General features: G+C 40.8%; 2 protein-coding genes across 2 annotated transcripts; both read left to right on the forward strand.

The window, feature by feature from the left end:
• Positions 1-3090: 3090 nt before the first annotated feature.
• On the forward strand, positions 3091-5014 carry LOC123590600 (olfactory receptor 8S1-like). The gene has a single exon (XM_045463895.1). The coding sequence runs from the start codon at positions 3355-3357 to the stop codon at positions 4306-4308; it is 954 nt and encodes a 317-aa protein (XP_045319851.1). The 5' UTR covers positions 3091-3354; the 3' UTR covers positions 4309-5014.
• Positions 5015-9619: 4605 nt separating this feature from the next.
• Positions 9620-12791, forward strand: LOC123591006 (olfactory receptor 8S1-like). Its single transcript, XM_045464702.1, has one exon. The coding sequence runs from the start codon at positions 11415-11417 to the stop codon at positions 12375-12377; it is 963 nt and encodes a 320-aa protein (XP_045320658.1). The 5' UTR covers positions 9620-11414; the 3' UTR covers positions 12378-12791.
• Positions 12792-16330: the final 3539 nt, after the last annotated feature.

Below are 16330 nucleotides of genomic sequence, written 5' to 3' on the forward strand. Positions count from 1 at the left end.
TCAAAAAGTTCCTTTTCAGTTCTCTCCTACATCCATCCCTCCTCCGCAGCCCTGGTGTGAGTCTAGACATCCAAAGATCTTTATACCATTTGCCACTCAGTAACCAAATTCCTACCCCATCCCATCCGCATTTGGCCATGGAGAACATCCCCACATTCGGTGAATAAAAGAAACACTGGACCTCTCTCTCTTCTCATTCTCAATAATCCACCAATCCCAGCATTTGTTCAACTAACTAACATTTTAAAAATTAAATATATGTGAGTCTAACAAGACTTTAGGTACTTTGTATTATGCTATGTGGCTCCTTCGCCAAGGAGTGACCCAAGATACCCATCCCCTTAGACAGGATATGACAATGTCATATGCAAAGTTCCTGAGCCCAAATTCCAACTGACTCTTACTATCTCTATGATCTTGAGAAAGTTACTCAACTTTTCTGTGTCTTAGCTCCTCATCTATAAGAAAGGTATGTGTCAGGACTGTTTCATAAACAAATAGAATCACCATACACAGAGGTGCCTGGGTGGCTCAGTCAGTTAAGCATCTGACTCTTGGTTTCAGCTCAGGTCATGATCTCACAGTTCAAGAGTTGGAGCCCTGTGTCAGGCTCTGTGCTGACAGTGTGCAGCCTTCTTGGGATTCTCTCTCTCCCTCTCTCTCTCTCTCTCTCTCTCTCTCTGCCCTTCCCTGTTCATTCTCTCTCTTATACACACACTGCAAACACACATATACACACGTACCATTTCTTTGCTTCCCCCTCTGTTGTCTTCTTATTGCTGGATCCTTATCAAGCTTACGGGTCTGAAAATTTTTCTAAAGAAGATTAGCTAATGAGTCTGTCCAATTCACTTCATGGCTTTCTTTTTTCATCCAACAACAACTGCTAAAAGATCCACCGTATGTGCTTCTCATTGGGCCAAGTACTATGATAGAGAGATACCAAGTAATGTAGAGCATAATTACCCTCATCAAAGAACTATATAGTGTCATTGTTTGGTGGGGGGAGGAGAAAAAGAAATAAAATGACATAAATATTCGAACCACTAACTGCCAAAGTAAGATGGTGATTCAGCAATGTCATAAAATGAATAGAGTTGTTTATGGTGAGTTAATGACTTAGCACAGAGTGGAAGCATATCAGGTGAGATCCTCCTCACCTGAAGCAGATGGTGAGGATTACACGAAGTTTTATGGGGCAGGGCCTGTGAAAGATAAAGACGAGGAATCAGGATTGGGTCAGAAAAGCCTTCAGACTGTGACTCAGATGTGACACCAGCGACGGGAAAGAGGGAAGACCAACAGAATTGTCTAGGAGAGCTTCAGACTGCAGTACGGATCTGACAAATATTCATCCCAGCCAGTGGGAGATCGGAGCAACGACCTCCTTGTAGAGAAGGCATGCTCATTCACTGCCTCCCTGCAAACAGTTTGGCCTCTGCTAAAGCTGTGGTTAATCTCAAAGGTCCTGCAACTGGGTGCTGTCAGTTAACTGCATCCTTCACAGCTGAATGTTAGGTTCTTTCTTTAAGGTAGACCTTTCTTTAAGAAGTGCTTTAAGGAGCACTTCCAAGGCTACCACCAGATGAGAGCTAGCATCCTTAAGAAATTGGCAAGAAACAGGGGGGCAGAGGTGCCAGATGAGAATAATGAAGACCCGGGTGAAGTCCTGATGTAGCCACTCATTCACTCGGGGAAGGCAAAACACTCACATACTCCTGATTCTAGATTTGAAAAATTAGTTTAGAATGACCTATCCAGAATTGTGAAATGAATTCTCATTTAATTGTGAAATTAAATGAGAAAATGTCACAATTTTAAGAGTGCCAAGGACATATTAGGCCCTCGATTAAAAAAAAAAAAAAATATATATATATAGCTATTTTTTATTATCATTATGTACTGTGGGAGTTCAAAGAAGCAAATGATCACAAAGGATCTCAATAACAGGCCAAAATTAAGATGGGAGTAAAACAACAAATAAGATTTCAATTAATTACCTAAAAGGCATTTCCAGTAGAGCAGATGTTCGAGTAAAAGCTGAGAGAAAGTTATTCCTGTGGGTGCTCAGGAACAAGTACACCTGTCTGTCCACAGCATTGAGACCAAAACAGTTAAGACCAATTTTAATGTCTAAATGCCATGTATGATGGAGAATTTGAAGGCAGGCTTTAAAGGAAAGTCACTGTAGGAAAGAAAGGCTAGGTATACAAGTCATGGCCTTGGACAAGTTACATAATTTATGATATTCATTTTTCAGTTTGCAAAAAAGGAGTCAGCAATAATTTCCCTTATTCTTTTGTCCCACATCCAAAATTCACACACACACACACAATCATTTTTTAATCTTGTTCCAGAGGGTCAAATTAACAATGTATGTTAATGTGTATCATCAACAGTAAAAAGTTGAAGAAAAACAAAATGATGCTACTAAGCAATTATGAATCCTAGGAGGGTTTTGAAATGAGGCAAGAACAGATTGGAGAATAGAGGAGAGGAGGCAAATGTTGAAATATCCCCCTAGCAACTCTGCTACAATGCATAAAACACACACAGAATACTGCTGACAAAGCAGTGCTCAGTTGAAGGAGGCGGAATAAATTAGTCATCAACTAGGTCTGAACAAATTTGCAAATTCCCCCAGCCATCTTTTAAAATTTTTTTAATGTTTATTTATTTTTGAGGGAGAGATAAACAAAGTGTGAGCAGGGGAGGGGCAGAAAGAGAGGAAGACACAGAATCTGAAACAGGCTCCAGGCTCTGAGCTGTCAGCACAGAGCCCGACGCGGGGTTCAACTCACGAACCGTGAGATCCTGACCTGAGCCGAAGTCGGACGCTCAACCCATGAGCCACCCAGGTGCCCTATCCTCAGCTGTCTTTAAAGTAGAATAACAGCGGAGCGCCTGGACGCCTGGGTGGCTCAGTCGGTTGAGCAGTTGAGCGTCCGACTTCGGCTCAGGTCATGATCTCACGGTTCATGAGTTCGAACCCCGACTAGGGCTCTGTGCTGACAGCTCAGAGCCTGCTTCGAGCCTGCTTCGGATTCTGTGTCTCCCTCTCTCTCTCTGCCCCTCCCCACACTCATTCTCTGTCTCTCAAAATAAATAAACATTAAGGAAACATTTAAATAAATAAAGTAGAATAACAGCTATATGGAAATATCACAGTGAGTTTGAACCGAACCCTAGAAGGGAAAGGAGGGATTCCAGATAGTCAATAAGGGCATACGTGAAATCTAAATAATTAGGAAGGAGTATACACATAAAAGTGGGTCCCTACCTCTGTAATTGGGTGTAATCAAGAGAAGTTTCAAGTCCATGCCTGTATTTACTTCTAGGAAACACGCTCTTTAGATGGCCTTGAGAAACCACAGCACCATCACTGAGTTCATCCTCCTTGGGCTGTCGGCTGACCCCGAAGTCCAGGCGCCACTCTTTGTGCTTTTCCTGGGGATTTACCTCCTGACCATGATGGGGAACCTGACGATGCTGCTGGTGATCAGAGCTGATTCCCAGCTCCACACACCCATGTATTATTTCCTGAGTCATCTCTCCTTCCTGGATCTTTGCTTTTCTTCAGTCACTGTGCCCAAGCTTCTGGAGAACCTCCTGTCTGAAAGGAAAATCATCTCAAAAGAGGGCTGCCTGATTCAAGCTTTCTTTGTGTTTGCCATTGGAGGAACAGAAATTTTCCTGCTGTCTGCCATGGCCTATGACCGCTATGCTGCCATCTGCCACCCTCTGCTCTATGGCCAGATGATCAGCAGCCAGCTGTGTGTAAGGCTGGTATGGGCTTCATGGAGCCTGGGTTTCCTGGATGCAGTTATCAACATCCCCCTGGCTATGAACTTGAACTTCTGTGAAGCCCATACCATCTCCCACTACAGCTGTGAGCTACCCTCTCTCTTTCCTTTGTCCTGCTCTGATGTCTTCAGCAATGTCACTGTCCTGATTGCTTCCACACTCTTGCATGGCTTTGGTACATTCTTCCTGATCTTCTTCTCTTATGCCCGTGTTGCAACCACCATCCTGAGCATCAGCTCCACCACAGGCAGAAGCAAGGCTTTCTCCACCTGCTCCTCCCACCTCACCACAGTGAGCTTCTTCTATGGATCAGCTTTCCTTCGTTATCTCATGCCAACTTCAGGCTCGCCGCTGGAGCTCATCTTCTCCATACAGTATGGCACAGTCACTCCCCTAGTGAATCCCCTCATCTATAGCCTGAAAAACAAAGAAGTAAAGGCGGCTCTGAGAAGAATGTTGGAGAAATGTTTGCAATGGCATAAGTATCAGGCTACAAAGAGATGATGAATTAGGAAGGAACTACAGGCTTCAGGATATCTGGTGGGTTGACACTAAAACCTTCTGATGGCCCACTGTTTTAGAAGCTAAAAGGTATCACATAAAAGCTTAAGAAAGAGACACAAAGATACCTTGAGGGAGAGGTCAGGGTAGGAGAAGGTGGTTCAGATTAAATCCAGCTCAAAGGCAGATCAATGGAATATATAGTCACCTTGATTAAAAGTTTTCTTTAATCATAATTTATTTCTCTATTGTTTCATTGACACTGAGTTTAAAAATGTGTGCATATTGGGTTACTTTTTAGAATTAAATGTACAGAAAGTCACTGAAAACCATGAGATTTCACCAAAACATTGAACCGCGGGGAAAGAATAGTTACAGACTTGGGGTCTGTGGAGACATTTGGGCTTTGGTTGGCAAGCCCTTGCTAAAATTCTGGACAGCACAAGCGACAGGTCAGTGACTTGGGTGATACCAAGAACTCTGTTGTTACTTCGGAGTTGAAACATGAGGGAAAATGTGGCTCATTCTAGGGTAAGTCAGGAAAATTTAGACCTCTGCTACGATTCACCTCCTTTAAGCTTTATTTTTTCCATCTAGCCTACTTGGGGAATGCAAGGGATTTTAGTCAATTGTTCTGGAATAATTTCCTTTTCATGTATTTTAGCATGGGTTTATGAAATACGCAGTGTGTGTTACATAATTCACCACATGTGTATCTTCTGAGAAATTTTTCCATGCTATTTATGATTTTTCTCAAAATAGATTAAACTGTAGTAACTTATACTCATTCAACGTTATTTTCTGTACAGCAATACTGAGACACCTAATAATGCATGTTATTGATGAGGGACAGAAGCAGGAAAATGTTTAGGCTTAGCCCAGATTTAGGCTGATTTATAGTCTGCGCAGTTCCAATAAGGATCAAATATGTGCTGATTGCTACATTCTTTAAGGGTCTCACAACTGCCTGTATATTACTGGTAGTTAATATCGAACTGAATGATAAGCACCAGAGGAATCTTGCAAAAGTAGTTTTGTGAGTAGAAATTCGAAGAAATTTGTAATCTGATACTCCCTGCAAGCCCTCTACCCTTTGATTCGAAGCAGATAACCACCAACCTCACACAGCAAAAGTGTAGCTTTTTCTGCCCATGGGTCCCGTCCCCATGCTGCCGAAATAAACTTACTAAGTTGCACCATACAATGTCTCAAGAATTCTTTCTTGACCTGTGCTCCACAACCCCGCATCATTTTGATGAATGGGTTAAAACACTTCAGTTCCATTTTACTTTGTTTTTTCATTAACATGTTATCATAAAACATTATCAGGTACAGAATCATGCACTAATTAATAACACATCTGTATTTCCAATTTTTTAAGTTAGAATAAGAAAGCAGATACATTAAAGAAAAGATGATGATTATCAAAAAATAATTCCATCACCCATATTTAGGTATATTTTCTTCTAATGTCTCTTATACATAAAAATTTTATTTTTTTAATGTTTATTTATTTATTTTGGGAGAGAGAGAGAGAGTGTAAGCAGGGGAGAGGAAGAGAGGGGGCTGGTGAGAGAGAATCCCAAGCAGGCTCCACACCATCAGCACAGAACCTGACATGGGGCTCCATCTCACGAAGCCATGAGATCATGACCTGAGACGAAATCATGAGTTGGATGCTTAACCGACTGAGCCACCCAGGCACCCCAAGATTTTAATGTAATCCATTTATTGGGCAGGGCCAATTCCATGGCAAATATACATGAAACTTTTTTTTTTCCATTTCTTTAGTTCAACCGTGCTGTATAATCTCCATTTCCTTCCCCACCCCATCTGTCAGCTTTTCCAATTCTTCTCTTTCTGGCTCAGACAGGCGTAGAGGAAAGATCAGCAAGTCTACTGCCGAAGCAGATGTCTAACAGGAATGAGATCACAGTATATTCTGCTTGCAGGCATTCTCTGTTTTTGTGAGTTCTTCTCTTAAGGGCCCGTTCATTTGGATTCCACAAAAGAAAAGCAATCCTACTTGCCCCATGAGAAAGGAAGGAAACGACTTCTCACCACAAATACTAAATTCCCAATAAGGCCAATGAAATGAACACCCTCCCCAATTTGTTCCCAACCCAAACATTTTATATAGCCCGGGAAGGAGGGGGTTGGGAATAACTAGTGGTCGCATCATAGGTTCTGCTCTTACTAAGCCTTGAAAAGGGTCTGATGCCATTATTGGTAGATATTATCAAATGTAGGGTATTTATGTTGTGGGAATATAAACTGGTTCGGCCACTATGGAAAACTATATGAAGATTCCTCAAAAAAATTAAAAATAGTTCTACCATGGGGCACCTGGGTGGCTCGGTTGGTTAAGCGTCTGACTTTGGCTCAGGTCATGATCTCATGGTTCATTGGTTCAGGCCCCACATTGGGCTCTGTGCTAATAGCTTGGAGCCTGGAGCCTGCTTCGGATTCTGTGTCTCCCTCTCTCTCTGCCCCTCCCCCGCTCACACTCTGTCTCTCTCTCTCTCTCTCTCTCAAAAATTAAAATAAACATTAAAAACTTTTTAAAAATAGGCATACCATATAATCCAGCCATTTCACTTCTGCATATACACCCAAAGGAAATTAAAATAAGATATCAAAGAGATATATATGCGATCCTGTGTTTATTGCAGCATCATTCATAATAGCTAAGATATGGAAACAATCTAACAGCCCATCAAGAAATAAAGGGATAAGGAAAGTGTGGTGTAGGTATACAATGGAATATTATTCAGCCATAAAAAAGAAGGACATCCTGCCATTTGTAACAACATAGATGAATCTTGAGCACTTAATGCTAAGTCAGACAGAAAAAGACAAGTACTACATGGTATCACTTATACATGGAATCTAAAAAAGCCAAACTCATAAAAACAGAATAAATGGTGGTTACCAGAAGATGGGAGGTGGGGAGATAGGAGAGATTTCATTTAAAGATACAACCTTGCAACAAGTAGTAAATAAATCCTAGAGGTCGAATGCACAGTACAGTAAATATAAGCAACAATATTGTATTATAATCATCAAACTTGCTTAGACACTAGAACCTGATTATTCCAACCACTAAAAACAAATTATAATTATATAACATGACAGAGGTGCTAATGATCACTACAATAGCTATCATATTATATAAATGTATCAAATTAACATGGGGGCGCCTGGGTGGCTCAGTCGGTTGAGCGTCTGACTTCAGCGCAGGTCATAATCTCGCAGCTCCTGAGTTCGAGCCCCGCATCGGGCTCTGTGCTGACAGCTCAGAGCCTGGAGCCTGTTTCAGATTCTGTGTCTCCCTCTCTCTCTGTCCCAACCCACTCGCATTCTGTCTCTGTCTCTCTCAAAAATAAATAAACATTAAAAAATTTTAAAAAACATTAACATGTTGTTCATCTTAAATTTACATAATGTTATATGTCAAACAGATTCCAATTAAAAAAAAAAAAAACTCACAGAGAGCAGATCTGTGGTTGCCAGAGGCCAGGGGGTGGAGGGTAGGCAAAAATGGGTGAAAGTGCTCGAAAGGTACAAACTTCCAGTTATAAAGTAAATAAGTCCTAGGGATGCAATGTACAGCCTGGTAACTATAATTAATAATACTGTATTGTATATTTGAAAATCACAGAGAGTAAATCTTTAAAGTTCTCAAGGAAAAATTTTCTTCTTTCTCTCTTTCTTTCTTTCTTTCTTTCTTTCTTTCTTTCTTTTTTAGAGAGAGAAAAAGAAAGTGCCAGTTGGGGAGGCACAGAGGAAGAGAAAAAGAGAGAGAGAGAGAGAGAGAGAGAGGATCCCAAGCAGGCTCCATGCCAAGCATTGAGCCCAACACAAGGCTCAATCATATATATATATATATATATATATATATATATATATATATATTCCTTTTGGCTAACATTTGTTGAGGATATATATATATATATATATATAGAGAGAGAGAGAGAGAGAGAGAGAGAGAGAGATTTAAAAATCCTTTTCCTATCCTTCCTTCTCCAGTCCCTACCAGCTTAATAAAAGTTCTTTTAGGCTTTAAATAATTGCTTTAATTCAGAAATTTCAACTACTCCCCTGTGCCTCTTACTGTTTACCTTCCTAGTCAACTGGAAAGTGTGTTAATTAGGAAGTCCAGAACTTGGTTTCAGACTAGACTTCAGAGAATACAAAGCATTGGCCCAGCTTCCCCTGGGTGCCAAACCCAGCCCATGGCTGCATAAGCATAGACAGCCTCTGATTGGTTTTATTAGATTGTTCTTTACTTAAGAAGTATTTTTAAGATAGTATTCAGAATCACAGAGGAAGTAAACGAAGAGATGGCAGGTTACTAGATCTGAGATCATGTGAGGAAGTTTTAATGAAGTATATGCTGGTTGGAAATATGAGCTTCTTTATAGATATTGTTCTTGTCCTTCCACAGAGTGGCCTGCACTGTAGAATGACACCACTCTATGTTAAGGTATTCAGGAAATAATCTTGATATTCTGGCCTCCTCAGTGTTCCTAAAGTTTGAACCATTCAGATGCCTAATATCCACCGACAACAAGAAGAAAAAGCTATCTGTTCTGTCAATAGTCAGACTCCGGTGACATAGGTTCTCTTATGGGGAGAATTTACCAATGATGTGCCTACCTGAACGGGAAAGCCGGAACACACAGGAGCTGCCTCCTCCAGGAAAAGCCAGGAGCATGGTAATATCCTCCAACATATCTGATATCCCTCTACTTTTTCTTCCTAGAAAGTTCTAGAAGTGTTTTAATTTTGCTCACCATTCTCCACCTTGACCCCATCTCCCAGAACCTCCTGATACATCCCACTAGTGCTATATCCCGAGACTCCTGTTCAACCCATTCCTCTTTCCTGAGCTTGTGGTGGAAACTTCCCACTCCTTGGTAGGCCACCTCCTTCTCAAGATTGGCCCCTGAGGTCTCTGTTACTGAAAATGTTGCATTTGTCCCAGCTGCCTTGGACACGACCTCAGAAAGATCTCTCTTCGCTCCCTCATGACACTGGTGACAGGGACATCTCACAGCCTAGACATAAATCCTTTTATGCATCAGGATCCCAAAAGATTGCAGAAAGCTGACACCTGAAATGAAATGAGGATAACAGAAATAGATGCTGACTTGCTGAAGCTACTCATTCCCCTGCTTGCACAGAACTTCTCTATTCGTACTTTTTTCTATTATTAGAACAACCTTCAGATCTAGCCACCACTGTGACAACGTGAATAGTGTGACACAGTACTGGAGAGGACAGCGATGAGAACAGTCTCAAGTGGGTTACACTGACCTTTGGCTCCCTCCTGCTTCCAGCACTGATATCTTCCTCTCCTTTCAAATTACTTCTCATGCACAGAAGGTCAGAACATGGCACCCAGCCCCAGGAAGCCTCAAGCCACTTGGAAAGTGACCTTCCAAACACATCCTTCATTCACTTATTCTTTCCAAACAAATCCAAAAACCAGTGTGGGCAAGGGTTGTCTAGAACACTTGTGAAATCCTCTTATTTACATAGTTTACCCTTTCAGCCACCCCTTGTTTGATTTCAGTCCTTTGTTCTCACCCACGTGTAAATCTGACATGAGTCTCTCTTATGTTAGTATGAAATAAAGCCAATGTCTTTCATTTTAAATAGTGAATGAAATACTCATTTTCCTGTTTAAAAATTGATTTATTCTCATGCCTGGAATGTAATCTAGAATTGAATAGAAGACTTTGTCCTTGGTCATTAAAGAAATCCCTGTAATCAGTTTGAGTTGCTGTTTAGGATGGTGAGGAAGGTGAGGTGAGCTCCTTTTTTGTGATATCCCAAAAGCATATGATACAAATAGCTGCTACCTTCATCCACACAAAACGTGGATGTTAGCACATTAATAAAAAATACTTTTTTCAAAAACGCTACAGTCTTCTTAGATGGGACCCTGAACACCCCAAAGATACTGTGGTCAGGTACCCTCTTGGGAGTGAAAGCAGAAAAATGGAAACAGTTTTCAGGATAGCCCTACCCACAAAAACCTGTTGCTCTCCAAATCTTTGATAAGCATAGAACACACTTATCATTCCACTTCCCTTGAGAAGATTCCGAGTGAAATGTTTGCTTTCAACAGTGTTTGCAATTTTATCCATGCAGGATCCTCAAAAGTAAATTCCCCAGCTGTTTATGCTTCACCACCACTGGATCTAGCTGAAGTCACACCAAGGTAAACACTGCACTGTTGGCCCAGGCACACAGGGAACCTAGACTTGGGTCTAAGATGAGCTTGAGCTTGGGAATAGTAGGATTTGAGGGGAGGCTGGAAGTCACATGAAAATTTGGGTCAGTGGAATAAAGGAGAACATGTGAAAGCAGAACAATGTAATCAAAGACACAAAAATAAATAGACCTTTCTAGTATCAAAAGGGGTGAAAAGGCCAAAAGATAGATTCAGACAAATGAGGAAGAAGTCTGAATGTCAAGGCAGGAAAAGTGGTCTTTGTTTCTAGATGCTGGGATGAGAATTAGGAAAAAACTACAGAATCTATTTCCTGGCTCTCCTACTTGTTCTCAACAGGGCTCAATATCATATTCCTCATGGGTAACATGGGATAAATTTCTATGCCTAAAATACCCCATAAAATCGCTGTGAGAACGAATAGGATTTTTTGTATATACTCTGTCTACAAAAAAAAAAAAAAATACTATTAAAGTTTATTGTGCTGTTTAGGAAGTAAGAAGTCTTGGATTATTTTGAACAAGAAGAATGAATAAAGGAGAAAAGGCTTAAAACATTTGCTGTAGATATGTCATATAATGGCTTTTGAAACAAGATGGTAAGGATTTCTGAACTTTGGAGCATGCAGTGAAAATTGATTAACAATTAATGTGTAAGCAAGGCAGCAATACTATTTATCCAGCAAATCCCTGTGAAACAAGAATGGAATTCTCTAAAGAACGTGAATACTAGACAAGAAAGGATAAAAACTCTTCCTGAGATACAACGAGGGCAGCCTTGAGATACTGAGCACAAGGTCAAGCGAAGCAGAGAGGGAGAGATGTATAAGAAGACATGATGATGCCCTAAAAAATGGGAACAATCATAGATGATATCACCCCCTTTCTATTCTATTCCAGGGAAATCCCCTCCACAAATGGCCTGGAGGAACCACAGCATCATCACCGAGTTTATTCTCACAGGGCTGTCCGACGACCCCCACATCCAAGCTCTGCTCTTCGTGCTCTTCCTGGGGATTTACCCTCCTGGGAATCTGATGCTGCTGCTGGTGATCAGGACCGATTCCCGCCTCCACACGCCCATGTACTTCTTCCTGAGTAACCTGTCCTTCATGGACCTTTGCTTCTCTTCTGTCACTATGCCCAAGCTACTGAAGGACCTTCTGTCTGAGAAGAAAACCATCTCAGTAGAGGGCTGCCTGGCTCAGGTGTTCTTTGTGTTTTTTTCTTCGGGGACTGAAGCCTGTCTGCTCTCGGTGATGGCCTATGACCGCTATGCCGCCATCTGCCACCCTCTGCTCTACGGCCAGGTGATGAGCAGCCAGCTCTGTGTGGGGTTGGTGCTGGCCTCATGGGGCCTGGCCTCTCTCAATGCATTTGTCATTGTGCTTTTGGCTATTAACCTGGACTTCTGTGAGGCCCAAACCATCCACCACTACACCTGTGAGCTGCCCTCCCTCTTCCCTCTGTCTTGTTCTGATATCTCCATCACAACCAATATCCTGCTCTGCTCCAGTTTACTGCATGGGCTGGGAACCTTCCTCCCAATCTTTTTCTCCTACGCCCGTATTATCTCCACCATCCTGCGCATCAGCTCCACCTCAGGCAGAAGCAAGGCCTTCTCCACCTGCTCCTCCCACCTCATCGCAGTGATCCTGTTCTTTGGCTCAGGTTTTCTTTGTTATCTCATGCCTCCCTCGGGTTCCTCTTTGGATTTGCTCCTCTCCTTGCAGTACAGTGCAGTCACACCCTTGCTGAATCCCCTCATCTACAGCCTAAAGAACAAAGAGGTGAAGGCGGCTGTGAGAAGGACACTGGGGAAATATCTCTAATGTAGTGAACAAAGACACACTTACTAAGCAAAAATCACAAAGACTGTGTTCCGTTGCATGCTTCTTTTGTTCCCACCTCTCCCCACACAGTGTCAGATAATTTGGAAGAAAGACTCTAGAGCTTGTCTGAACAGAGCTTGCCTGTTCTTCAAAGGCAGTAGTTCTTGATTTGGGGTCCTCTTTTGGAAAGGCTCCTCTGTTGGTTGGAAGAGAACACGAAGACAATTTTCCACAAAACAGATCAATAAGACAAAATAATTAGGTTGAAAAGATACGATGATCATTTCAGGAGATTCGGCATCTGACTGAGGAGTCGCAGAAAGAATTGAAAACAAGGGAGGAATGGGGCACCTGGGTGGCTCAATCAAATAAGCATCCGACTCTTGATTTAGGCTCATGTCATGATCTCAGGAGTTCGTGAATTTGAGCCCTGCGTCAGCCTCTACACTGACAGTACAGAGCCTGCTTGGGACTCTCTCTCTCCATCTCTCTCTCTGCTCCTCCCCCATTCATGCTCATTCTCTCTCTCTAAAAAAAGGGGGGGGGGATTTATTACACAGAAGATAACTTTTACAAATACCAACTACTTTTAAGTTTTTTTAAACAAAACTTGGGTAAAAAGAAAAAAACTCCTATGTTAACACTGCAATCAAAACTATTATGAACATGAGAACATTATATACTAAAGTTACAAAATAATGCCAGTGCAACCATTATCTTTATCTATCCTTATATTGATTCGTGAATAAACAAGAAAAAAAATTAAGTTTCTGAAAGCTCATACCCAAGCATTAGAAAATAACAAAACCTAACATAAGCAAAGGAGGATAAAAGAACTGAAAACACAAATTAATAAGTCAAAAAACAGAAAAACAGACTTGAGAAATAAATCCAGGCTCTAGTCATTCAAAAAAGATGCATAAAATTCGGAGCACCTGGGTGGTTCAGTCGGTTAAGTGTCCAACTCTTGATTTCGGCCCAGGTCATAAACTCACAGTTGGTGAGTTCGAGCCCCACATCAGGCTCTGCACTAGCAGGACAGAGCCTGCTTGTGATTCTCTCTCTCTCTCTCTCTCTCTGCCCCTCCCTTGTTCTCTCTCTCTCTCCCTCTCTCTCTCAAAAATTAAACTCAAAAATTTTTTTAAATCTATAAAATTTGACATAACTCTGTAGAATATATTCAAGAAAAAAGAAAAAGAAATCAATAATACATTGACATAAAGAATAAAAATTTTAATGAAATACTAAGATTCATCCCAATAAATGTGAAAAGCAGGCTTTTGTCTAATTTTAAGGAATATGTAACTCAAGAAAAAGAAAATTGAGCCATTAGATGTATAAAAACAAAAAAAGTCAAAGGATCAGCTCGCATGGGCAACGAGCAGGGATAGTTTTTCAGGTGAGTCCAAACTTCAATGTTATATGCATTTTTCAGAGTACAGAATAATATGGAAAATTGTCAATGCATGTTCAGAGCTAAAGCAACTCTGATTCAAACCCTAAAAAAATCATCATCCTCTGGGGCGCCTGGGTGGCTCAGTCAGTTAAACACTCAACTCTTGATTTTAGCTCAGGTCATGTTCTCATGGTTCGTGAGATTAAGCCTGCATCTGGCTCTTCTCGAACAGCACGGCATCTGCTTGGGATTCTCCCTCTCCCTCTCTCTCTGCCCCTCCCCTGCTTACTCTCTCTCTTGCTCTCTCTCTCAAAATAAATAAATAAAATCCTTAAAAAATGTTTAATTATCATCCCCTAATGAATACATAGACAAAAATTCTGAATGAAATATTAATCCATTGAATCCAAAAGTATACTGAAAGAATAGCAATCTAAATAATAATCATGACCAAATAAATTTTGCTATTGGTTTGCCTTCTCAAATCAATAGCTTAGAATGAGAATAATCATATTCCACCTGAATAGCTTCTTAACAGGTATAAAAATAAAATTCTACGATCATTGTGACCCCAAATATTTAATAAAAACTCCAATGATTCTCTCTTTCAATAAAACATATTTAAAATTAATCAATATTGAACCACATGTTTCAAAATAATAACAGATAATATCAGATTGAAGAAATTACAGTTTAATAAAAGAAACAACATGGGGCACCTGAGTGACTCAGTCAGTGAAGCATTGGACTTTGGCTCAGGTCACGATCTCCTAGTGCATGAGTTTGAGCCCCGCATCAGGCTCTCTGCTGTCAGTGCAGAGCCCGCTTCAGATCCTCTGTCCCCCTCTCGCTCTGCCCCTCCCCCATTCTCTCTCTCTCTCTCTCTCTCAAAAATAAATAAACATTTCAAAAATAAATAAATACAAAGAGAAGAAAAGAAACAATACTACCAGGGAGCCTGGTGGCTAAGTCGATTAAACACCTGACTCTTGATTTCAGCTCAGGTCATGATCAGTTCATGAGTTTGAGCCTCATGTCGGGCTCTGTGCTGACAACACAGAGCTTGCTTGGGATTCTCTCTCCCTCTTTCAAAATAAATAAACATTTAAAAAATAAGAAGAAGAAGAAACACCACTCATATTACTTAAGAAGATTATGCAGTTTCCCTCCAATACAGTGAAACGAGATTAGAATATGACATTCAAATTGGGATGGGAGGGATCCACAAATATTCAGAGTCGCTAATGATTATCTACCTAGAAATCTAAGATATCTCATTAGAAATGAGAAATTACTGGGGCTCTTGGGTGGCTCAGTTTGTTGAGCTTCTGACTCTTGATTTTGGCTCAGGTCATGATCCAGAGTCATGGGATCAAGCCCTGAGTCCTTTTCCTCGCTGAGCATGGAACCTGCTTACAATTCTGCCTCCCTCTGCCCCTCTCCCTGCCTCACACTCTCTCTCTAAAAACAAAAGAAATGAGAAATTATCAGTATTCTAAGAGAGTTCAGAAAGGCAAACAACTTTGGAATATTCACGCAATCAGTAGTTTTTCTATACATCCACAACATTAGTTAAACAAAAAAAAAATGTATCTTCCAGAAAAATATCCATTCACTATGGCGAGAGAAATATAAAAACTTCAGGATCAAACTCAATAAGCATTCAGAACCCATACGAACGAAGCAACAAAACTGAACTAAATGTCATAAGAGGTGCTTAAATCAGCGGAGAAAGTTTTCATTAGGCATGCTTTCATCTTCAACTAACCAAAATGTGATTAACAATAACATAAACTGTAAAAAGATTTATCACTGAATTAGCAATGGGTCTGGAGATGGATGGTTCCAGAGTTAGTTCAGATGCTCAATAATCATCAATGACTTGGGTTCTTTCCATCCATCCACTGTTCCATCTTCATGCTTTGGATTTCATCCTCAGTCTTGTTATAGGGTAAGCCTTGAGAGCTGTTATTTTTTCTCTTTTGGAATGCAAGGGTCTGACTTAGGCTTTGGTTGCCCAGGCAACTTGAATAAACACGATTAGGTAGAGAGATCTTGGTTCATGCCCATAACTGACCATTTGAGCCTCTTGTTTTTGTTTTGGTTTTTGTTTTTTCCTTCTTAATAAATCCTTATTTTTTCAAAGTTTCCTGATGGTTGTCTCTGAAGGGCATCTTGCAATCATAACAAGAACCACAAGGGCTGCCCAGTCATAAGATTCATTTGGAAAAGGGAAATTGTGGGAAGCTCACCCAGACCCAGGCATTTTTAGCTGACAGTTTAACGATCCATAAGCTGAGGCTGGCCCTAAACACTTGCCCAGGCAGCTTCAGTTCTAGACATCATGGTCTTATAAAACACAGACCAAAGCTAAAAGAAGGAAAACTCTTACTTTAGTCCGTCCTTGAACTTTACATAAATGAAACCATTCTAAACGCTGAACATTTAAAATACTTGGTCTTCGATCCTGATGAGGAGGTGGTTAACTTCAATCTCCTTGCACTTCTGTTTTGCTTTCCATATCAGGCAAAAGAACAAGAAGTGCTATAATTTTTGT

The sequence above is a fragment of the Leopardus geoffroyi genome, chromosome B4 (assembly GCF_018350155.1).
Source record: "Leopardus geoffroyi isolate Oge1 chromosome B4, O.geoffroyi_Oge1_pat1.0, whole genome shotgun sequence".
Taxonomy (NCBI): domain Eukaryota; kingdom Metazoa; phylum Chordata; class Mammalia; order Carnivora; family Felidae; genus Leopardus; species Leopardus geoffroyi.